This window comes from Lupinus angustifolius, chromosome LG06 (assembly GCF_001865875.1).
Source record: "Lupinus angustifolius cultivar Tanjil chromosome LG06, LupAngTanjil_v1.0, whole genome shotgun sequence".
Lineage (NCBI taxonomy): Eukaryota > Viridiplantae > Streptophyta > Magnoliopsida > Fabales > Fabaceae > Lupinus > Lupinus angustifolius.
In genome coordinates, this window is record NC_032014.1 from 604,302 (window position 1) to 627,879 (window position 23,578).

The 23,578-nt window shown below is 33.0% G+C and overlaps 4 protein-coding genes across 8 annotated transcripts; 2 read left to right on the forward strand and 2 right to left on the reverse strand.

Moving 5' to 3' along the window:
• LOC109348599 lies at window positions 274–6,045 on the forward strand. Of its 3 annotated transcripts, none has more exons than XM_019589095.1 (16): window positions 274–689; window positions 1,283–1,404; window positions 1,525–1,613; window positions 1,704–1,742; window positions 1,850–1,943; window positions 2,124–2,172; window positions 2,272–2,372; window positions 2,663–2,727; window positions 2,854–3,350; window positions 3,421–3,511; window positions 3,602–3,703; window positions 3,865–4,433; window positions 4,716–4,854; window positions 4,968–5,036; window positions 5,254–5,379; window positions 5,683–6,045. In XM_019589095.1, exons 1-16 carry the CDS (start codon window positions 478–480, stop codon window positions 5,794–5,796), a joined length of 2,478 nt encoding a protein of 825 aa, XP_019444640.1. In that variant the 5' UTR covers window positions 274–477; the 3' UTR covers window positions 5,797–6,045. The 3 variants fall into 3 exon arrangements, with proteins under 3 accessions (XP_019444640.1, XP_019444641.1, XP_019444642.1); XM_019589096.1 differs by having other exon boundaries at window positions 275–689; window positions 3,868–4,433; XM_019589097.1 differs by having other exon boundaries at window positions 275–689; window positions 2,130–2,172.
• Window positions 7,489–11,562, reverse strand: LOC109348601 (protein SGT1 homolog A-like). Its single transcript, XM_019589099.1, has 9 exons — window positions 11,275–11,562; window positions 10,754–10,878; window positions 10,276–10,474; window positions 9,769–9,865; window positions 9,606–9,671; window positions 8,737–8,872; window positions 8,484–8,566; window positions 7,909–8,013; window positions 7,489–7,791 (listed from the first exon to the last, which is right to left on the reverse strand). Exons 1-9 carry the CDS (start codon window positions 11,505–11,507, stop codon window positions 7,684–7,686), a joined length of 1,152 nt encoding a protein of 383 aa, XP_019444644.1. The 5' UTR covers window positions 11,508–11,562; the 3' UTR covers window positions 7,489–7,683.
• LOC109349962 (pectinesterase QRT1-like) lies at window positions 12,930–15,900 on the reverse strand. The gene is made up of 6 exons (XM_019591045.1): window positions 15,410–15,900; window positions 14,944–15,184; window positions 14,133–14,330; window positions 13,765–14,000; window positions 13,228–13,392; window positions 12,930–13,129 (listed from the first exon to the last, which is right to left on the reverse strand). Exons 1-5 carry the CDS (start codon window positions 15,688–15,690, stop codon window positions 13,242–13,244), a joined length of 1,107 nt encoding a protein of 368 aa, XP_019446590.1. The 5' UTR covers window positions 15,691–15,900; the 3' UTR covers window positions 12,930–13,129; window positions 13,228–13,241.
• On the forward strand, window positions 19,333–22,273 carry LOC109348605 (30S ribosomal protein S10, chloroplastic). Of its 3 annotated transcripts, none has more exons than XM_019589105.1 (4): window positions 19,333–19,650; window positions 20,715–20,774; window positions 21,650–21,986; window positions 22,080–22,273. In XM_019589105.1, exons 1-3 carry the CDS (start codon window positions 19,408–19,410, stop codon window positions 21,959–21,961), a joined length of 615 nt encoding a protein of 204 aa, XP_019444650.1. In that variant the 5' UTR covers window positions 19,333–19,407; the 3' UTR covers window positions 21,962–21,986; window positions 22,080–22,273. The 3 variants fall into 3 exon arrangements, with proteins under 3 accessions (XP_019444650.1, XP_019444649.1, XP_019444651.1); XM_019589104.1 differs by having other exon boundaries at window positions 21,650–21,979; window positions 22,066–22,273; XM_019589106.1 differs by having other exon boundaries at window positions 20,715–20,767; window positions 21,649–21,979; window positions 22,066–22,273.

A 23,578-nucleotide genomic window follows, 5' to 3' on the forward strand; every position in this document is an offset into this window, starting at 1 on the left:
CATGGAACCTCTTGTATAATCTTGATTCTTGTTCTTCTTTCATTCTTTTTAATAATATTGTTGTTCTTCCTCCGAACCAAGAATCACACTGATTATTGTTTAGGGTATTTTTTTCCACTAATTCCTTTCTGTCTTCTACATACCAGTATATATTTATAAAGAAATGATAATCACTTTGTCTTCTTCACTGATTCTTGAAAATATGAGTAAATATAATCACTTTGCGACAATCATTTTTTCTATTATTATCGTTTAAAAAGAAACAGGAAAAGCGGGAAGTGAGTGAGAAAGAAAATAACCATCATCAAAGTTGGGTATCCATTCATTTTTCTCATCACTAAAAAATTAACACAAACTTTTCTTCGTTCTCTGTCTCAAACAGAGGCATTCATTTCTATTTTACAAAACAAAACAAAGAAAAAGAAGAAGAAAAAGTTGAAAGCTTTGGTTGTTATGAATACATAATAATTGTCAGCGATGGAACAAAAGAATATATTGATATCTGCACTGAGTGCTGGTGTGGGTTTGGGAATTGGGTTGGCCTCTCGACAAAGAGTTTCAAAATGGGGACAAAACAAAAACAACACAAACTCCATTACTCCACATAATATTCAGCACGAAATGCTAAGTTTAGTTGTTGATGGCAGAAACACCAACGTCACTTTTCATAATTTCCCTTATTATCTCAGGTACCATTACTATATATTCATATAATCATCAAAATTGTTACTTTATGTTGGGATAATTTATATTCATACCCTGCTTCCTGATTTTGTTGTAATTATGTTGCAACAAAAATTTCACTTTCTGCAAATCAAAATTAAGTCCCTCACAATTCCTAATTCTATCCCAGGTTTTTACCCTTTTTTTGGCTTCAGCATTGAGTATTTAGAGTATTTTGTATCTTTATCTCTGTGTAAAGTTAAGAGGTTAAGATGATTTTCGTGATAAGTGTAGCATAATCTTGTCTGGCGATAAGTTAAGAGGGTGAGTCTCGATACAACAATAATGTTATTTGTCTTGTGGTTCAAATCCTGGAAATGAACCTTTTTTATTCGTAAGAGTTAAGCTGCATAAATCTACTTCCCCAGACCCACAGGTGAAGCCTCGTGCAGTTGGGTCACAACATGTGTTATAGGTGATTCTTCATAGAGAAGAGTTTAATTCCATGAACTAAAGTTAATTCAACAAAATATCTGATGCTGCTACTCATTATATCCTATTAATTAATTCAATCTCTGTCCTGATATAACCCTTCCAATCCTATATGTGATGAGGATAGTGAGCAGACAAGGGTGTTGCTAACAAGTGCTGGTTATGTCCATTTAAAGCACGCCGAAGTTTCTAAATATACGAGGAACCTTGCTCCTGCGAGCCGGACTATTCTACTCTCAGGGTCAGCTGGTTTGTTGAAATCTCCCTCTTGTTTTTTCTGATAAGGGATTTGATATCATTGATATGCTTTGGTGTTGCAACTCTCACATTCATGCTAATTAGAATTTTCTCCCCTTCATCATCTTGAAGAACTTTACCAACAGGTGCTTGCCAAGGCCTTAGCACACTACTTTGAGGCCAAATTGCTTCTATTAGATTTAACTGACTTTTCATTGAAGGTGAGTGTGATGTTAATTCTTGGTGCCATTTCATAGTTGCTACTGTTAATCATGTACATAAACATAGTGTTTGGCCTGTCATCTGTACAGATTCAGAATAAATATGGCTCTTCTGGAAACAGAGAATCTGTAAGCTTTTCGTAGTTTATCTTTTATTGCTTTCACTTCTAAATTCTAATCTTCATAGATGAACATGCTTTTCTTTCTTGTCTTCTTCCTCATCTTTTTTATTGCAGGCTTTCAAAAGGTCTACTTCAGAGTCAACTTTGAATCAGTTATCTGACCTGTTTGGATCATTTTCAATCTTTCCACAGAGGAAGGAGTCTAAAGGTACTGATTGGTAAACAATTTCTAACCTAGGGTCAAGAACTCCCTTCATTATTAACCAAATGCTTTCTTAATCTTTAATTACCTTTTGTTGTGGTATGTCAAGTTCTGAATTTCTGATAGCAGTAGCTTTAATCAGGAGCTGTTATTTTTTATTTGGTTGCACTGACCAGGAACTTTTAGTTGCAGGAAAAATGCATAGGCAAAGCAGTGGAGTGGACCTTCAGTCAATGTAATAAGAATAGATGTATGTTGATTATGAAAGGAAGAAATATAATTCCCCTGCTAATTTATTTGTGCTATACCTGAATACTTGCCTTTCTGGTTTCAGAGAAGCTGAAGGATCTTGTAATCCTCCTAAGCTTCGTTGGAATGCGTCTGCCTCGGCAAATATGAGCACCCTTGCTTCTCAAAGCAATCCTACAAATTCAGGTTGCTTCAAGAAACTATGCAAAATATCAATTATGATTAGTGGCTTACTTGATTTGCTTGTTACCATCTGTTTTATTAGAGAATTTGATTTGGGAATTTTATGGATGCTAGCTGCATAAATTTGAGGGGAAAAGAGGGATATGTTTTCCACATGTTTTCTTGAATACATTTCAAAACTGGAAGCACATTATTGCTTATTTGCACATAAATCAAAATGATATTTTCTAACGTGAAACCGTGCCATTCTCATTTGGTCATTGTTCTGTCTTCTGATTCCTTATATCCTTCAGCTCCTCCGAAGCGCACGACCATATGGTCCTTTGATGAAAAGCTTCTTATACAGACACTTTACAAGGTAATGTTTCTTTTGGTTAAGAGACTTCACCATCAGCACATTAACATGTCTTTCAGAATTAAACATGGTTTTACATTATAACCTCTACAGAAACATTGACTTGATAAGTGGAAATTTTACTTGCAGGTTCTAGGTTATGTGTCAAAAACCTATCCCATTGTGCTATATATGCGGGATGTTGATAAGATGTTAAATAGATCACAAAGGATATATAACCTTTTCCAGAAAATGTTGAAGCAAATATCCGGACCAATTTTGGTTCTTGGTTCAAGAGTTCTGGATTCGGGTGATGACTACAAAGAAGTTGATGAGAAGCTAACTTCGCTCTTCCCGTACAACATAGAAATCAGGCCTCCAGATGATGAATCACAGCTTGTCAGCTGGCAGACCCAGTTCGAAGAGGATATGAAAATGATAAAGGCTCAAGATAACAGAAACCATATCATGGAAGTGCTTGCAGCCAACGACCTTTATTGTGACGACCTGGATAGCATCTGCGTGGCAGACACAATGGTTCTCAGTAGCTGTATACAAGAGATTGTTGTCTCGGCAATTTCCGATCATTTAATGAATGGCAAAGATCCTGAATACAGAAATGGGAAACTTGTTATTTCATGCAATAGGTGAGACTGGTAACTTTAATTCCATGAAGTATCTAAATTTGATGTACTTACTTTATTGTTTGTTGAACAGTTTGTCCCATGCATTAGATATATTCCAGGAGGGAAAATTCATTGGAAGAGATACATTAAAATTAGAAGCTCAAGGAAAAGTAACACCTGAGGTTTGCACTGCTTCTCATGTCTGTGCGTTAATATGTACCATGTACTAATTTGTTGTGTTCTTTTTCTTTCTTTCTCCTTCCCGCGTAAAGCAAAGAGAGGATGGAGCTGTTGAGAAACCTGAAGCAAAGTCTGAAAATCCTGCTCCTGCGATAAAGGCTGAAGCTGGAATATCAACTTCAGAGGGTAACACTGTAAGCCTCTTCCATTGTTTTAAATCAAAACCATTTATTTATAATAATATTGCAAACATCCCTGCAAGTGGCTTATTCTAACTGAGACCTTATGCTATTGTTTTATCTACTCTGTAAAGTTATCCAATTTCAAACATTTACTGTCCAATGTTCACTTGCAGCAAGTTCCTCCGGATAATGAGTTTGAGAAGCGAATTAGGCCTGAGGTAATACCCGCAAATGAGATTGGTGTAACATTCTCCGACATTGGTGCTTTAGACGACACCAAACAATCCCTTCAAGAACTTGTAATGCTTCCTCTGCGGAGGCCAGACCTTTACGCTGGAGGACTTTTAAGTCCTTGTAGAGGAATATTGCTATTTGGGCCTCCTGGCACAGGGAAGACAATGCCGGCAAAGGCCATTGCAAATGAGGCTGGAGCAAGTTTCATTAATGTATCCATGTCTACCATCACTTCTAAATGGTTTGGTGAGGATGAGAAGAATGTACGTGCTTTATTCACACTTGCAGCCAAGGTCTCTCCAACCATTATATTTGTAGACGAGGTTGATAGTATGCTTGGGCAACGGACCAGAGTCGGAGAGCATGAAGCCATGCCGAAAATTAAGAACGAATTTATGTCTCATTGGGATGGGCTTATGACAAACAAAGGGGAGCGCATCCTTGTTCTTGCTGCAACTAATAGGCCCTTTGACCTAGATGAAGCAATCATAAGGCGATTTGAAAGGAGGTACCTCTACTAGTTCTTGGCTTTACTCCCTCTTCTTGCTAGAATGTCTCTACTTTCTCTACAGTTTAAATTTAAATCGAGATATTTGTTATGTGAAAAATCCGTGTAACAACATCTGACTTGTTAGTTGATTTAAATATCCGATAATTAATAATGATACCAATTAGATGTTTGTAGCATAGATGCTGTCTCATAAGGGATACAGTTTGAATATCTCAGAAAATTGAGTGTGATGTTTTAATTATTTGTACTTGTTATATAATGATCAACTTTGATGCACAGAATTATGGTGGGGCTACCATCTATGGAGAACAGAGAAAAGATTTTGAGGACTCTTTTGGAAAAAGATAAGGTGGACGAGGGACTTAATTTTAAGGAACTTGCAACTATGACAGAAGGATATAGTGGAAGTGATCTAAAGGTTTCTGCTATTTTCTGATTTTATGCACTATTTATGTAAATAACTGTTGTGTTACTTTTGTTATTTTGAGCTTCTTGATGCCTAAAGCATTGTTCACTAACTGTTAAATGCAGAACTTGTGCACAACTGCTGCTTATAGACCAGTTAGGGAGTTGATTCAGCAAGAGATACTAAAGGATCAGGTAATTTGCATTTTTTAAAGATATGCTTGAGTGTTGAAAATTGTGGTTGCGGTTAGTTGTGTTTATTGCAATTGCGGGAAAATGCGGCCTCAATTGTAGTTGCCGAAGCCATTGTTGAGATTCTCGAGACCACAATATCACAGCTGCAATTGCAGTTATGGAATGCAAATTAAAAACTTATGATTGTTCCGTTCACTTTTTGGTCTTTTTTTGGCAGAAGAAACGGCAATCTACAGTAGAAATTACCCAAGGTTCTATGGATACAAAAGAGGAATTTAAACTGGAAAGAGTTATTAACCTTAGGCCTTTGAATATGCAGGACTTCAAAGAAGTAAAGAAACAGGTAAGATTGCTCTAAACCAATTTGGGTTTTCTTTGTAGAAATCCAGTAGGATTTTTGTTTTTGATCCACAATAGCATCACATATACCCTTTTAAACTGTCACCTATGCCTGATTTCTTTGGTTATTTATGTTGGGAAATATTCTGATTAACCCTAAGATTATATCCTATCCTGCTATATGGTTTTGATACAATTATGGTTAATCAGAGTATTTCCCAACATTATAGGATAATAGTATCATAATAATCTGTTGTGTATTTAATTTATATATATTGCTTTATTTGACAACCTTGTTGAAACACAGGTTGCTGCAAGCTATGCAGCTGAGGGGGCTGGAATGAGTGAGTTGAAGCAGTGGAACCAGTTGTATGGGGAAGGTGGCTCAAGGAAGCAAGAGCAGTTATCTTACTTCCTATGAGAATTACCCTCACAAGAAAGAATTTGATAGTTGCAACCAGTTGGACTTCGGTTGTTTGCGAGTTTGGTTATGGAAGAAAACCAACTGTTGGGAACAATCAGATAAGAGTCTCTCATTCTAAGAAATGAAAAATGTGGGAAACAGTTTCTGCCAGAAGTATTAGCTAAGATGGCTATGAACATAGTTTTAGTTAATTGTGTAGCTTATGTTATTCCCATACAATGGTGCCTTGACAGTTTACTGTAAAAGAAGATAGATGCATGATTCATTAAAAATATATATATATATATGGATCCACTTAATTCATAAATTATTACATTTGTATAAATTAAAAATATTAACTATTTGTTATGATATTTGTGACTTAACATTTATTATAATATGGAGATCACTTGCTCCAAACTTATTCCTCATCTTAGCCATCAATTCTATGAATATCTAATGATTTAGATCTAGTCACTAATTCAAATCATTAGTTCTTCATAGAATTAATGACTATGATAGAGAGTAAGTTTAAAAAAATTATTGTTGAAGTAAGTGAACTCATCCCCTTTATTATATTCGTGTCTCACAAATCACAATCAACCCTATACGACTATACTTTTATATTCACTATAACATACTAGTTCATTATTTCTTATGGAATCAATATTCATGTATTAGCGAGAGTCATTTTTACTTGTCACTATTTTGAAAACGTCTTCCAAATAATAGTTACACACAGAACAATAGAGAAAAATAAAAAGGGAATGGACATTTTTTAGTCAAAATACAATAAATAGTTCAATGACATTAATCTACATGCATTAGATGTGAGGGATCTTAGGAGCAGTTTGTCAAGTCCCTCAAAAAAAATTAAACAACTACATATATAAAATATTCATAAAATCTTTACCAACTTATTACTTAGATGATATAAAAAAAAGTGCTATAATAGGTTGTGATAAATATAGTCATGAATTTGTAGAACTATATTGAGAAATCAAGGTCTGCATTTTAAGAAATGACACTTGGGGGAATTTACAAGGATGTTATGACCAGAAATATTTTTAGCATTGGTGCCATTGTGAATAGCCCAAAACTTTATCATATCAATTATCTTAAATTTGGAGAAATAGGCAAATTGCGATTCAACATTAAATTAATTTGTGAGAGGTTCATATGATAGAGATTTTTCACAGGATTCTTTAATAACTTGTTACAATAGTTTGGTAGATCAGCCAGCAGAATCATAAGCCAACCTACTATGGTCCAGACCACGGCAGCACGGCCGACGCTGACCACCTCAAGAGTCAGGAATGCCCCTTTACATGGAGAGGCAACCCGCCGCCACGGCAACCTCTACTCGGAACCAGAGAAAGTGAATACATGAGGAATATTAAACCGGACCAGTTCATGATGAAACATTAAAGGAGGGAAACCCTCATTTTCACAAAGGAAACAACTAAAGAGGAGCAAGTTGTGCCTCATCCACTTGGTTGGATAAAGTTAATTATGAGGTTTGAGAATGGAATATGCCAAAATGATAGGATATAGCAGACATCTAAATTTTGAACTTAACTGGGGTAATTACTATAATCTCCATACTCTATCATTATTATCGATCTAGTCAATAAACAACAAGAGAAACTGAAAATCCACTTTTCATCACAAGTTAAAAATTAGTTAAATAGTAATTGCATACATATGGCAACAAAAGAAAATCCATTTCCACAGCAAATGCAAATTAGGCCATTCGCGCCAAAAAAGAAATCTACTTTACACAAACAAAATAATTAATAACAAGAATAAGGGATTACAGAATGTCTTACCCTTTTCAGGAATTACTTATTCACCGTTTTCGGGAGGGAACAAATGGATATTGAAATAACAAAGGCACTAATAGAATCAATACTCCCATTTCTTCAACTCCATGCCCTCTGGAGGACTGCCTTCAACCTTCTTTGTACCCACTTCTTTCCAGTCAGTTGACAGCACTGTTCCATTTGACTCCAACTGCAAAAGAAAGCGAAGAAAATAATACAAAATGTTAATGGTTACAAAGAAAGATAAGCACAGTTGATGGAAACAGTACTCGTGAATTGAAAAGCAAGCACGTAATGGAAATCTTACAAAAGACTTGCTCATTGCTCTCCTCGTGTCCTCATCTGCACTTTGGTATATATCACGGAACAATTTATTCAAAGCAGCATCACCATCTAGCTTTTCTTCCTTCTCCTGAAATGAGCAGACCACCTTATGTCAATATTTATGTCAACAGTATTATGTTCCACAAGATGCAGTATCCAAATGGTTGTTGATGTATGAAAACTGTTGTAGTTTTATGTTATAATCAAAAAATAAAAATAGGTATAAATTTTAGGTATTTTAGGTTCTCTAGTTTAACCAAAACTTGATCTTGCCCCCTCCGGTTTCAAGTTTAACAATGTTGTTATGAAGTTTTCATATTAATGCAGACAATACACCCATATATTTGCTCCCAATGATTTCGATTTTCATTCCTGGCATGGAATTGCACAACACCAATCAACGTCAGAAAGGTACACCATACAACATCAGAAAGATGACATCAAATGCCACTATTAGCCAATTTTTTATGACATACAACTATCTTTGAGGGCAACATTGTGAACCAAGATTGTAATTAAGACTAAATTATCATAAAAGAAATGGGATAGCTGGGAAACCTCTTTTTTCACTTGAGCTTCCAACTTATCCCAATCTCTTGTCCTTGGCTTTGATGATGGGTATGTAGGCCTTTCAGATTGAACTGCATAAATACAAATCAAGGGAAAGTTCACCGCCAAGAAAGTAATACAAACTATGTTAACTTCTGAGTTCTTATTTGCTCAATTAGGAGATTACAAAGGTCATGGCAATTGAAGTTATACTATCTTGGTGTCAGAAAAAAAGGATAAACTACATAAATAGTTAGTTCACCTGTGAGAGTATTTATTTTTTGGGGAAGCAAATCCTTGTTATATTCCAGAGATGTCCAATTAATAGCTTCAGCTTTTGCAAGACGGATTTCCACTTTAGTTGACAACACCTCAACTCTGCACTTATTAGGTACTATCTGTTTTGCTCGTGAAGAAAGCAAAAGAAGGTTAAGTTACGAGAAATATATAATCATAATGAATTTGAGCATTTACATTGGAAAGCACAAAAAATACAACAACCAAGCCTTAGTCAATTAGGTTGGGTTGGCTATATGAATCGAATGACGACATAAAGCACAAAACAATACATATCTTATTTTCAAATTAAAAATTATAAATAGTGGCTCTCTCCTGACAATCAACCACCCCAAGACACACCAATAATGAGATTAAAAGAGCCACATGTAAATATGTATAGAATAAAAAGAATAAATGAATCCATTAAAAAAATAAATGTATGTTTGAGGAATGTCTAAAATAAAAAACATTCATTTCATTTTCACTGCAACAACAAAAAAGTTGTCTGAGGCATGCCTGGAACGATTATTTGAAGAATTTAATTCATGTACTTTGTTTTAGGATTTGCAAACAGCAAACTAACTCATTCAAAACGAATTCATTTCAATTGTATAATTGAAGTGCTCCAAAGTAGAACAGGAAAAATAAGAGGAACAGACAAAGGTTTTCTATCAATTTCCACACACAGAAAATGATTTATTTATTCTATTATCCAATGTCTACATTATAGTGAAACAAGCATGCGGCCTCAAATAAGATAAAGCAACTTCTTTTTGTTATGGCATAATGATATTCAAGAAAATGAATACATTTACAAGCACATACAAGTAAACTCTATATAACATGCATTACCTTTCCAAACAATCGAGGTTGATAATGGTAGGGATCTTGGCCAGGAACATCAATAGTAACACTCAGCTGCAATATTAAAGCACTTGAAGTTAGTACATAAATTATTTGTGAAAATTCTAGATAATGTTACCATGAAAAAGAAGCACTAGCCATATAAACATACAATCTGTTCACCGAAGTCAACAACCACGTTTTTTGCTGGTATTCCTTTCGCAAATATTGTGAGAACCACTTCTTCTGGCTTCTGGTAGTATTCATGTCTGTTCAAGCATTAATCAACAGGTAACCAGATAGTTGAGGCAGCCATTTCAACAAACAAACAAAGATTTATACATAGACACAAGAGAGACAAACATACTAAAAAACACAATTCGATGAAAATTTTCAGTCACGGGGCAGATTGATAAACTGTAAGTCTGTAACCCCAAAAAACTCATTAATATGATTGCATAATTATAACACAAATTGTCCTTCTTTACTACGTCGTCCATCTCCAAGGAACATTGCAGGAACTAAACAAATCATAATAAATAAAAGAGACGAGAAAAATGAGAAGACAGGAAAGAGTTATGTCACAGAATTGGATAGTCGTCATAATGCCATTTAAGCTTTTTCCTACAAAAGTTAACTTGTTAAAAGTAGTAGCATAGGCAAAAGAAAGAACGAGAACCTGTATTTTGGTCTCATTGATGTAACTACATTGGTTTGGGTTACCAAACTGTCTCTTTCAGCTTCTTTAGCCGTTCCAGCAGTTGTATCACACAAACGGGAACCATCACCGGATGGTACTGTCATTACAGGCCCATTTGACGATAAGGTGCTAGTAAGATCAATTGATGATAAGGTGCTAGTAAGACCATTTGATTCCTCTGACACAGGAAGATACATCACAAACACATCGTATATAAATGTCAAGAAAATAATCACAAATACTACAACATAAGAATTCCAAATGAAAAAGGGATACAAAGTTGTAATAGGCACAAGCAGCAACAATTCATCATTACAAAATTTGCTAACAATTTACAGTGTGCAACGTTTATCTCAGAGTGCATAACCAAGTTGTTACTCATTAATTATGCATTTACTCTACACACAGAACAAAATGTATAAATTTTGTAGTGTGACAATCACTATCTATCCCTAACCTGCAATATAGCGATCACAGTCCTGAATCAATTTGGTGAACCTTGAATCATTTGGTGCAAAAGAAGCACCACTTTGTAATGCTAACTTGGCAGTATGATACTCTTCAAGCTTAATACAAGCAATCCTGTTAATAGCACATATATATAACCATTGACTCATATCTTATCCTATATATATATATATATCGCTGTCACATGAGAACGGGTACACATCTACTGTCCCACAGTTTGTGACACTCCATGTACCATGGACTTGTAGCATAAACAGTGGGATTGCATATGTGCTCCCCGTGGGAACAATGCTCTATTGTGATAAATGAGAATATATGATTGGATCTAAAGGTTAAGATTAAAAGATATATGTACATGACTAGTCATGTGACCAATAACTAACTTTTAATCCTAACCACGGTTGTAAGACCAGATTTATAGTTCTCATAATTTTTATATAAAAACTGATAAGTCCTTATATATAGAATTGTTGTAAAAAAAGAGAGAAGAGGAAGAAGAAGAAGAAAAACCCTTTGCGAAGATAAGCCTTAGAGAAAGAAGGATTGAAGAGGATAGCTTTGTTGGCATCAGAAACAGCTTCAGTGAAACAGTTAAGCTTAATGTGTGATTGGGCTCTATCAGCAAAGAGATCAGCGTTGTTAGGATTTAATTGGATTGCTTCAGAATACAGATCAACGGCCATTTCGAAATCGTCTTCGAAGAATGCTTCTCTTGCTTTCTTCTCAATTTCACTTCCCTCCATTTTTTTATTTCAAAATTCTCACAAACAAGAGACAAGAGAAGAAAGACAAGAGAAGAATGCCTCTACAGTCTACACTATTCAAACCAAATCTCAACCCTTCGTAATGTTCTAGATCCTTCCACTGTCTCCTTTTTTATTATTTACATAATAAAGATAAAAGTTTTTCTTCATGTTCTAATCAATCCAATTAAATTGCTCCATTACGTTCAAAATTAAATAATAAATTAAAACCAATAATATCTGAAATAGTTGGACCTCTTCTATTTAATATATCAGTTTAATATCCATTCATACTATAACAATTTACTACTGCATCATCCATCACTTGTTATTTTTATTTAAGAGATTATGATGAATAAATATGAATGATAAAGGATGTAATAATATTGTAAATTTTTTTTTACAAAATCAATATACATTTTTTCCTTTTAACATATTACATTTTCTGTTGCTTTATATCCATTTGGATAAATAATCTGTAAAATAAAATTAATTCACCACATAATTTTGAAATCAATATTATAATATAAATTTAATGTATGAAATCATACTCTTAAACTACCAACAAGGCTTATCCCCTGGTTGTTTCCCAAGAACCACCGTGATATGGTGAGTGGAACAGTGAAAGAAAGAACCATTGATATACTATTATGATATGTAATTGGGCCTCTGCTTGTATTCAGAACGGATCCATATCAGTTGTCTTACTTCATGTGTCATGAGATGTGATTGAACAGAAAATTATCTGATAATTACAATTTTAACTTAAATAATTTTTATTTAATCAATCAGATGTAATAGTACATATAGTGATACAACAAATGTGCCCCAATTCAGAAAATGGAATACTAACACTAAATGCTTTGCAACCAGATTGAAGCTGTTAAGCATCAATTCTATTTTTGATGTTTTTCTAAACTAGTTATACTGAGGGCCAGTTTTTTTGTATAAGATTGTACAAATGTTAAGTTTAGCATTGAAAATTGCTATATCCTCCTACTAAATCATCCTATTAATCCTCCTACCCACAAGAAAATGACACATGTCACTCGTAAACCAATCATTAATAATTAAAATATCTTATTGTGACACATGTTATTTTCTTGTAGGTATGAGTATTAGTAGGAGGATATAGTAAGAGGATATATCATTTTCCTTAGACATTCTTTTTGTTACTAAAGTCTTATGTAATATTTGTAAAACACCCATTACTTCTATTTTGAAGTTGATTATATTGCTTTGTTTTAAAACCATCTTGTTTAGTCCAAAATTAAGCTAAACTTTGAAACCAGCTATGATTTGGATCTAGTAATAGGGATCTAACTATGAATAATTCATTTTAAGAAGTGATTAATAGGTTTTCATATCAAGGGTTAGTTTTCATGGTTTGGTTACCACACTACCAGTGCCATAATATAAGTTACCAACAGTACAATACTTTTGGGTATATAAAATTGTATACAATTATGATATGATTATGATTGTATGACATTTTGTTTGAGTATCTACTACAACTCTGAACATGTCATTCATTTTTTGATAAATGGAGGAAGAAAACCTATTGTTATGTAAATAAGTAAACACAACCTAACCTAAGAGATGAAAGAAAAATAGAGAACCGTCTATACCGCAAGAACAAAGATCTTATTCATTAATGAATAGACAAATACATATTTTTGTACTTGTTTTTAAGGGCAAAAGTGTAATTTCATTATATAACCTATAATAGAATGACTACTGTAGTTTAAGCCATGTGTCTCCATATATGTAATCTCTTCCAAGGAAAGGCTTAGCTTCTTCACTGCTTAAAGCTTTTGACCATTCTACCCTCTCAGTTCTATTTGATCCTTTTCCAGAACACTGGTATTCTCCAAACATAGCAGTTCTGTAAAACAAGAAATAGGTTAGATTACACACTAACTAGTGTGGCTGCATAGCTTAGTGAAATGCTTATACTAAATATAACTTTATAATAAGATACAACTTTATCTAATAAATTTAAGTTATACTATATGAATGTATAAAAATGGCCATAAAATATTTTAATAATGTGAGAGCAATACATCAATAACATGGGAGTTATATAAATTATAAAGTGCCATTTATAAATAGATTGAGTGTGATACCTCGGGATGGATATCACATGTTCATAACGGTGTCTCATTCTCTTTCTCAAGCCAATCATATACTAACACATTCTAATTGGCTTGGGACATGAAGTGAGACACCATTTGAGACATATGATCTCTATCCATACCTTTGTCTGGATGGAACATTCCAATCACTCCATCCCATTGGGCTAATGATATTATCCATGTAACAATTGGAATATATTGTTGTTGCATAGTCCCCCCAAGCTCTACCAAGTAAGACACTACCATTTCCTTTGATTGTGCAACCAACAAATGAAAATCCTGTATCTTCATCTACTGAGTTCCTATGATGAGCTGCAATTGCTCCCCAAAACTCAGCTACTGAGTATATTATACACTCCTGCTAGGCATTACCATCATCAAAGTGTTGGAAAAATCACTCAACTTAAAATTAAAACGGAAAGAACATTGTTACTTGTACATCTATTTCCGATAACATTAATTGAGAACAATGAAAGAAACAACTTATTACATGAAAAAGTGATTTTGCTTGGCCAAATATGAAATCAACCGATCCTTGAATGTAACTTCTGTAGAAATAGTGAGTTCCATTGTTATCTAGGAGAGTGTCTTGTTCCCCTATCAGCTTAACTTTGTAGAATACAGCTTTATCACCATCTACCCGCAATGCCACTGCTTGACGTTTATCTGCATCTCTGTCTACCAAATTCTGCAAAATAAAGTTCAGAAAGAACACCTTTGTGCATATTAATTCTTTGGCTAAAATGTAAGGAACACCTTTAGTTTATAAAGCTAATTCAAATCTCTATACTTCATAAACTATGTAACTTAGTATAAACTTAACCTACTATGTGTGTGCATTGTGCATAAAAACTGCTATAAGGAGTCAATTAGAAAGGTTTGGTAATTGATAAGTTAAGGTGTTGAATTGTTGAGTTCTAAAGATTTTCTAAAATTGATCAATAGTTAAAGGGGGTTCTTGTATTTTAGTCCAATTCTGCTAGAATGCATTAAGTCAATTGTTGGGATGCTTGAAATATGTTATTGTGTTAGTCCTACATTGTCTAGTATTGGAATGAAGTAGAATAACAAATGTTATATATTAGACTCAAGTCCCTTGTTATAATGTGCATCAGCACAATTAGCCGAAACACGTTAACGAATTCTCTTGTTTCTTCTCTTGTTTCCGCTACACCAACATCAGGTGTGCTCTTAAGATTATTGAGGGACAAATTCAGTGTTAGGTTTTGTTTGGCATAACTAATTGAAAATCTAATCTATTAGAATATGAAAATAAAAGCAATAAGTTAGTTGCTAATTACCTGAATAGTAAGAGCAGTTGCACAGAAGAAATCAGATTCAACCCATACTGTTGCTGTACTAACTGTTCCAATTTCTTGGCCATCTGAGCCTTTGTCTGATGCCTTTGTACTGTTTGTGATTGTAGGAATGGCATTGCCTATCTCACTTATATTTAGTGCATTCACATTACCATTCCCTCTTATATTTGGTTTACCTATAAATGAGATAAATGGCTTGTTTTTTGGCACATGCACTCTTTCTCTGCATATGTAAATTCTGTATCACTAGCAACTTAATTGATTCTTATCCTAATTATGCAAACTTTTGAAATATAAATTGTGCATGGGATAAGAATATCATGGTATATATATCCTTCTTAAATCATTGAATAATACTATAATTATTACTAACATGTGCTTGTGATTAGAATATAAGATGAATGTAAATATGATCAAACAAGGTTGATGAAATTGACTCTAAAAATACCTGTAAGTTCCAGGATAAATATAAATCTTCACCCTTTCTGTGTTATCTTCAGGAACCATGTCCACAGCCCCTTGAACAGTTGTTGAATCTCCATTACCACCGTGATCTACCACTATAACTTGACCACCAATATCTGAAGCCAGATTATGCTCATCAACCATTAGATCATCCCAAGTGATGAAGTTTTTAGCATGGCCATTAACACCATGCACCTGAATAATGTACACCAACAACAAAATTGGAAAACCCAAATGCAAAACTTCAAAAGCTGATAACTTCATCTAAGCACTCACTCCTCTAGCCAGCAGATTAAGATTCCAAAGAACACACTTGTGCTATGTGAGATAAATTATTTGATAAGTCAATGCTATAAAGGTATAAAGGGTATATTGTAAGAATAAATCAATAGATACATGCTGCAGGATCAATGAACTTCAGTCATAGAATGAATTAATATATAGAGAACAGAACAGTCATAGAATGAAAATGCATTGAGCATTGAGTTTGATTGAAAGAGTTGAGTCTAAGCATTAAATGAACTATATGCAGCTAGCAGAGAAGGGGTGATATTGTTGGGATTGGGATCCCCAAGCATGTCTCGAACCAATTATAGTGAAACAAAAATAGATAGAATTATAAATGTTTAATTTTTTTAACTGATGTGACATATTGTGATTAATTTTGGATAGGCTTTAAGACATGCTTGGAGATAACAAATCCTTATCCAAGAACTAAAAGAACTGTACAACAAGAAGAACGGCTGTAGCTTTAGGGGGATGGGGGTGTACATATAGCATTGTGTGCATATAGCATTGGATGCAATAAAGTTTTTTTTTCTTCAATTTTATAAACAACATGATTATTTGATTTGGATAGAAATATACATGCTAATCTGAAAACAAAATAATTGATTAGGAGGCAAAAATAGACAAAATTATAAATGTCTAAATTTTTTAACTGATATAGCATATTGTGATTGATTTGGGATAGACTTTAGGACATGATCGAAGATAACAGATCATTATTCTGGAGTTAAAAGAATTGTACAACAAGAAAAACAGCAATAAGTAGCTTCAGGGGATGGGGTGTACATATAGCATTGGATGCAATAAGTTTTTTTTCTTCAATTTTATTAACATGATTATTTGATTTGGATAGAATATACATGCTAATCTGAAAACAAAATATTTGATTAGGAGGTAAAAATAAACAAAATTATAAATTTTTAAATTTTTTAACTGATATAGCATATTGTGATAAACTTTAGGACATGTTTGAGAATAGCTGATCTTTGTCCTGGAGTTAAAAGAATTGTACAACAAGAAAAACGGTTGTATCTTCAGGGGATGGGATGTACATATAGCATTGGATGCAATCAAGTTTTTTTTTCTTCAATTTTATTAACATGATTATTGGTTTGGAAAGAAATACATCCTAATCTGAAAACAAAATATTTGATTACAAGGATAAGACTGTATACGTATACTTTATACTGCATAACTTGAAGTATTGGATTACCCTTTTTAGAATCATATATGTTAACAGAGACGATAAATTAAAGTGGGAGCATTATTACTTGTTTATGAATCACACAATAATAATGCCAATTCACTTCAGTCAAAGTTTTGGCAAAAAAGAGATTCTGCCAATTTAATATTTTTGATTGGATTAAATATGGTCCTTGTATACATTAGTGTTTAGGATTAACCCAAAATACTCGAGAATATATATGTTCAAATCTTATAAGCAACATTTTAGGGAGGGCTATTCTTGAGCTCTTATGCTACAATGTTACTTATGCTACAAGTGTAAATATAAAAAAAAACCCATTTACTACTACTATATCATTGCTTTTTTAATATTTAATTAGAATGGACTATTTCGAAAAAATAAGAGTGGGCAAAGAAAATATTAATCAATCGTCTTATCAAATCATGCATGCATGCAATGATTGGTGGTGCTTTATACAAATATTTCCTTCTTATTTGTTAGCATCATAATGTTGATAGAATATTAAATGATTAAGTTTAGTTAGTTGGTTTTCTCAACTGCCACCGCATAGAGCCTTTGTTCTTTATTTTTATTTGTTAGCATGAACACCCACCAACCACGAAAGAAATTAGTCACTTATTCAAAGAGTTTAAAAATATACTAAAAAACTCTTGGGTCACCTTCTTCTATGCTGCACGTGATGGGCACTCTTAGTTGATTAGGCCATTTGATTTGGTAGGATCAGAAGTGTTAACTATTGTGGTCAAAGTTAAATAGAGAAAAATGTAAATACTAAACAAGTACATAAGTGAATAAATGGTCATTCTAATTGGACTTGAAACATTAGATAGGATATGAATGAGGACATATGATCACATCTGATCAGAAATGTTAACTGTTTTGGTTGCTGGGAAGTACATTGTACAATATACAGAGAAGTCAAAGTTAGATAGAGGGAAATATAAATGTGAAACAAGTACATAAGTGAATAAATGACCATGCTTATTTAGTGCAGCAATTACAATCTCTGCCTCTCTATACAATAACAAAAATGGTGAGTTACTTATTTCAACTTTTTGTAATAGTAAATGGCTACAAATAAGAAAAGCAATTAAAAAACTGTACCCACGAACTCAAAACATGTAAGTCTTCATTCATGGTGACAACTAGTTCTTCTTTGTAAGTTGTAACAACTAGTTCTAGGTGACCAAAGCTATCAACTTAAAGAAAATGTGCTTCTCATTATTTGTTAGTTGCTTCAACTAAAAGAACTTTGGATCATGCATGTGGTCACATATATTTGATTTCAAATCCATATGTATGTATAAAGTATAATTAGGAATTGTTTCCAGAACATGGTCTCTTATCCATCACATTGAAGATATTTTGGGATAAGAACAAGAAAAATATTTGTGGGTTTTTATTTGAATATAGGGAATTAAAAAATAATTACATATTCCACTAAGTTTAAAATCCACTTTTATTTGGAAAATCGGAAAATCGATCAGGTGAATAGAGACTTCTCATGGTTCATAAATAAATAAAAAATCATGTTGAGAAGTCAGTTTAACCCAAACCAATTTCTCCATAAGACATTAAAACGTAATATAATACTGGAAAGTAAGTTGGGGATCAATCCAAGCTATAAGAAATATGTTATTTTTTTTTTGTATTATACTATTGCTTCTTCCCATGTATTAAATTTTAGTCGGACTAATACTCCAGTAACCAAAAATTATAGGAGTATTAAACATATTTTACAAATACAAAAATAAAAGGGTAGAAATACATGTAATCACTCACAATGAAACTGTGATGATGAGAATCATAAGGTAATTAAAATAAAAGATTTAAAGATTGAAGTGATAGAGTAGTTAAAAATTCAAGTTCTACACTTCTATGTAATACAAATATTAATATACTAACATTTGATTATAAAAAAATTGTGATATATATTTAATATACAGGTACTATTTTGGAGAATTTTTGTTATCAAGTCATCATGTTATGTATATATTTGGCCTAGTTGTGAAAATTAGAATATGCTTATTTATGTTTATTGTAAAATGATTTTAAGATATTCTCTTTCAATTTGGGTAGTGTGTAAAAATTATTTTTACATAGTAAATTATAAAAAAGTGTATGGAATTATTTGTCTATGTTAATAATATTTACTTTGTCTTTTGAGATGCACTTTATTTTTTAATGTATATCATGAATTATTTTTTATGATGTAGAAATAGATAAAATTTGGAAATTAAAATATCACCCTTATGAAAAAATTGGCACATTTTTTTATTTTTAAAAAAGTGGGGTGTGAAACTGTGAATCTCCAAGTGTGGGGCAAAAAAATTAAAATTGGGCTTGGGCCACATTAGTATGGGCCTTGAATAACCAGCCTTTGGCCCAGTGGGAAAATAATGAGAAAAAAAAAAAGAATGGATAAAATGGTGCAGATATTGAAGCAAAGTAAGCAATAGATAGAGATAGAGTAACCCTTTCAATTCATGGCGATTTCTTCTCTCTCTGCTTCTTCTACTCTTCTTCCTCCATTTTCTCTCTCTAACTCTTCCACTTCAAACTTCGCTTCTTTCTTCTTTCTATCTCGTAGTAATGGTAACAACGCTTTCAAATCTCTTCACTCATCATCAACTAGGCTCTATGCAGCTCCTGAAGTTTTGAATTCCTCAGAATCGGTTAACCCACCTTCACAAACCCTTGATGGTGAATCTGACACCACCACCGTTCAGGTTTCTTCACTTCATTTCCGTCTATAGGAAGTGACTATCTTTTATGTTTTGTGGTTTATAATATTTATGAATTGCAGCATATATTATTAGATTATAACCTGTGGATGTTAAATTTACGCAATTTAAGCTATAATGATAAAAGGGTGTTGTGAAATTTCAAATCTTGGCAATGTTGTTTTAGGTTTTTAGCTTTTTGCTGTGGAATATATGTGTTTCTCTGGAAGCTTGGTAAGTACAAATGAGAAAGAATGGGGATTCTATTTTATGGTGTAGGGTTAAAGATGTCTAGATTCTAGATAGAGAAAATTTGAGATTATGATTAAGAGAAAACAGTGTCAAAATTAGAATTGGATGGTTCTCATGGTGTAATAAACCAGTAAAAAGAACGTTTCAAATGATTCTGAGTTTAGTACTATTCAAGAAAAGGACCGACGGCTCAATACGGTGACATGGTATGTTAACTCACGCCTTTCACGGCTCATTTAGGAATAACCAATTTATGGGGTGGTTGGAGTATAATTATAACCTAGTGAGAATGAATTAATTCAGATGGTTCTATTTCTCAATATTTGCAACCTTGGCTCCATAGGAGCCAGTCATAAAGATTGAGATAAGTCGGTATTTTCACAACCACTGATGAAGCAGTCCTCTAAAAGTTAAGCATTATTGATCCAAGTAAAGACCTTTCAGATTACATGACCTCCGAGGGTTCATCCCTTAGAATATTCAATAACATTTTTTTGAAATCCAATTTACAAGAAAAACTTCACTATTTTTTTCCCTAATAACGAAAATTTTCAGTGCGATCCTTGAATGTTGAAGCTCACTACTAACCCAAGTCCATGAGGAGTCCTTGAGCCTTGTAGGTAGGAGTCTAGCACACCAAAACTCGTCAATAACACAAATTTAACCATAGGATTGCACTTTTCTCATAACCAGAAGCTGTGAAAATTAAATAGAACACTTTGAAATCACAAAAACAACCCTGCTATTAATTATGTCATTTCTTACTGCTCCTACATCAAATTAGTTTAACTTTTGGTTTACATGTATTGGTTTTTTAGGTCGGAGACTCAGAGACTCGGAGTGCTTCATCCGTTAGCATCGCTGCAGATGCAGATACGGTATATACATCACTTCCTTATTACTAGTTCCTGTTTTGTATTTGTTTTCTACAATATTTTAATTGTCTCTCACAAGTGGAGCCCCAAGAAGCCTAAACCTGTCAAGTAGGCCTTGTTTGAGAAAATAGTCTGGCCATCTGGTTAAGTGGAAAACATAAAAGAATATATTAATAATAAATAAATGAGGATTTCTACACATCTGACTGGGTTCATGGGGAAAATGTTCTATGCAAATATACAATGTATTGTATCAAAGTATAGGATCCAGGAAACATCGATTCTTCAAAGTGGCTTTCTTATCGGATACTTCTCAGATACAACAATGATGGTGATAGTAATTTATTATGCCTGGATAAACTGAAGTTGATTAATGAAACATTGACATCTTTTATTTAATTTAGGATTTGTTTTTTTTTACGCTAATATTTACATAAATTTATATGTTGTTTGTATCTTAACCATATTGTATCCATAATTTTTAAGGTTTGTTCTATTATGTATCTTTGTTGTGCCATATTCGTGTATTGTGTTGTGTCTGTATATATGATGCCTTGGTCCACTACCTACTGAAGCTATAACCTGGTTCTAAACCCTATTAAGCTATTATAATTAACAAATATTCAGTGACCTGTTGGCTGTTGCTTATCTAGTTATTTCTGTTTCTTTTGTGGGTGAAATTTTCAAGTATTTGAAATGGCCCAAAAAGAATCCTAAGGATTTGAGGATGAATTTCAAGCACTGACTTGTTCTTCCGATGTCTCCTAGAAATTAGAATAAGTATTCAAGATAATCAAGACATTTCTTTCAATATCTGTGTATTCTCAAGCAATTCTGTATTTCGGTTATCTGATAAACTTTTTACTCCCCATTCTCAGATGGCACCAAAGCAGAAAATTAGAATCAAGCTTAGATCTTACTGGGTGCCACTTATAGAGGATTCGTGCAAGCAGATACTAGACGCAGCAAGGACTACCAATGCAAAAACCATGGGTCCTGTACCATTGCCTACCAAGAAGCGAATTTACTGTGTTCTTAAATCCCCCCATGTGCATAAGGATGCACGGTTCCATTTCGAGATCAGAACCCATCAGCGTATCATTGATATTCTATATCCTACTGCCCAAACAATAGATTCTCTGATGCAGCTCGATATTCCTGCTGGTGTTGATGTGGAGGTCAAGCTCTAAGGATATATTCCTTTTCAGGTACTTAGCCATTTTGTTAATGATTTATAGCATGTTGAAGCACATTCTCAATTTCCTTTTGTTCATTTTTTTGATATTTTTTGAAGGAATTGGATTTTGCTATTGGAACATGTATCTGTCAAGCACTTCCAAAGTACTGCTGGTGCAAGAATAGGCATATACAGTTTCACCTTGACTGTTGATAATCTATGTCTTCCTGTTTATTCTTTCCTTGATAGTTGGTAGAGCCTTGTTGAACTGTATGGAACATGCACGTTGAACTCAAATTTAATGCATATTGAAAGTTTCATTGAATTATCAAATTTAAACTATTTTTTTGGTGAATGAGAATTGAATCATGAACCTTCTTATCATTTTATTCCCTAAGCCCTTTATTCTGACCACTTCACCATTTTATGACTATCTACAAGGCAACAACTATAAAAAAACTTGTTAGTCCAATACAAGATAGTGCATCACTTAATTAATCATTGTCATAGACACAATAGTTTCATTTTAAAATGTGATATGCCATGATATTTAAAATAAAAAAATTTGTTGAAAAGATTGGATGAGGGCTTTCCTTTTGAAAATGGCATGTTAATTTGACCATATCCTTTAGTCAGTGTTGTATATAGCACATGATCACTAAATATGGTGGACTTTTACATGTTTGCTCATGCTAATTGAATCTTAATTTATCAATTCTGTATAGATTTTTTAATGAAATAATTTTTGATATGAAGAAGCACTAGATGTATTTTAAAAGAAAAATACAGCAGTAGCGTTACCAGCTATGTATAGTTTGAGGCCATTAGTTTCTAGTGTTAGAATGTGTATAACTATGACACTCAGGCTGTGTAAGCAAAAAAAGACACTTATAGGTTGCAAATCAATCAATTTCCCCCAAACTATTAGACCCAAAAATTATGTAGATATATGAACTAAAAGTTTGATTGACTAAAGTATTATTTATGTATTTTGGTGTAAAAATTTATACACAATAAGTTATTTATAGTTCATTTATATTCTTATTTTTTGAAAGAATGTCAATAATTATTGAAAATAAATAGTAAACAATGAATATAAAATTATTATATTGTTACTACATACACTTTCTCTCTCATGACTTACATGCAAACCTCTACGTGCAAACAAATGCATAGAGAAGGGCCGAAACATAGTACAAAAAATTAAACTTATGAAATTCCAAGCTATAATGGTGCTAACAATGCTCCTTAAGTTAATGTAAGCTCGTTTTATATCATTTTAAAAACTCTTATTGGTTCATTAATTTTTTTGGTCTAGCTTATAAATATTACAAGAGGAAATCATGTTTAAGCAGAAAACGTACAAAATAAGATTGAGCTAATTCTTTGTGGGTTTTTTATTGACAATGCTGGAAATCAAGAACTTAATTAAGGGAATTAGGCATTTAAAGTAATCCCGATTGACATTAGGGTCATTAACAAAGATTTTATAGTTCACTAGCGTGTTGATTGACACTTTGTGCCTATTGACCTGTATTCTTATTTTTTTGATATGTCTTATTTTTGTGTTATATTCTTTAAAAAAATTAATATAAGAAATATTACATAAAAACTCATTAGAGATAAAAAT

Excerpts from the sequence above, each read along its gene's own strand:
- LOC109348605 (XM_019589105.1), top strand. The coding sequence starts at position 19,408 with ATGGCGATTTCTTCTCTCTCTGCTTCTTCTACTCTTCTTCCTCCATTT. Across the intron at positions 19,651-20,714 it reads CTGACACCACCACCGTTCAG|GTCGGAGACTCAGAGACTCG; the intron begins GTTTCTTCACTT and ends TTGGTTTTTTAG. Across the intron at positions 20,775-21,649 it reads TCGCTGCAGATGCAGATACG|ATGGCACCAAAGCAGAAAAT; the intron begins GTATATACATCA and ends CCCCATTCTCAG.
- LOC109349962 (XM_019591045.1), bottom strand. The coding sequence starts at position 15,690 with ATGAAGTTATCAGCTTTTGAAGTTTTGCATTTGGGTTTTCCAATTTTG. Across the intron at positions 14,331-14,943 it reads CAACTGCTCTTACTATTCAG|AATTTGGTAGACAGAGATGC; the intron begins GTAATTAGCAAC and ends TTTATTTTGCAG. Across the intron at positions 14,001-14,132 it reads AAGCAAAATCACTTTTTCAT|GAGTGTATAATATACTCAGT; the intron begins GTAATAAGTTGT and ends AATGCCTAGCAG.
- LOC109348599 (XM_019589095.1), top strand. The coding sequence starts at position 478 with ATGGAACAAAAGAATATATTGATATCTGCACTGAGTGCTGGTGTGGGT. Across the intron at positions 1,405-1,524 it reads TCTACTCTCAGGGTCAGCTG|AACTTTACCAACAGGTGCTT; the intron begins GTTTGTTGAAAT and ends ATCATCTTGAAG. Across the intron at positions 3,512-3,601 it reads AAGGAAAAGTAACACCTGAG|CAAAGAGAGGATGGAGCTGT; the intron begins GTTTGCACTGCT and ends TCCCGCGTAAAG.
- LOC109348601 (XM_019589099.1), bottom strand. The coding sequence starts at position 11,507 with ATGGAGGGAAGTGAAATTGAGAAGAAAGCAAGAGAAGCATTCTTCGAA. Across the intron at positions 9,672-9,768 it reads TTGACTTCGGTGAACAGATT|CTGAGTGTTACTATTGATGT; the intron begins GTATGTTTATAT and ends TTAATATTGCAG. Across the intron at positions 7,792-7,908 it reads GAGCAATGAGCAAGTCTTTT|TTGGAGTCAAATGGAACAGT; the intron begins GTAAGATTTCCA and ends TTTCTTTTGCAG.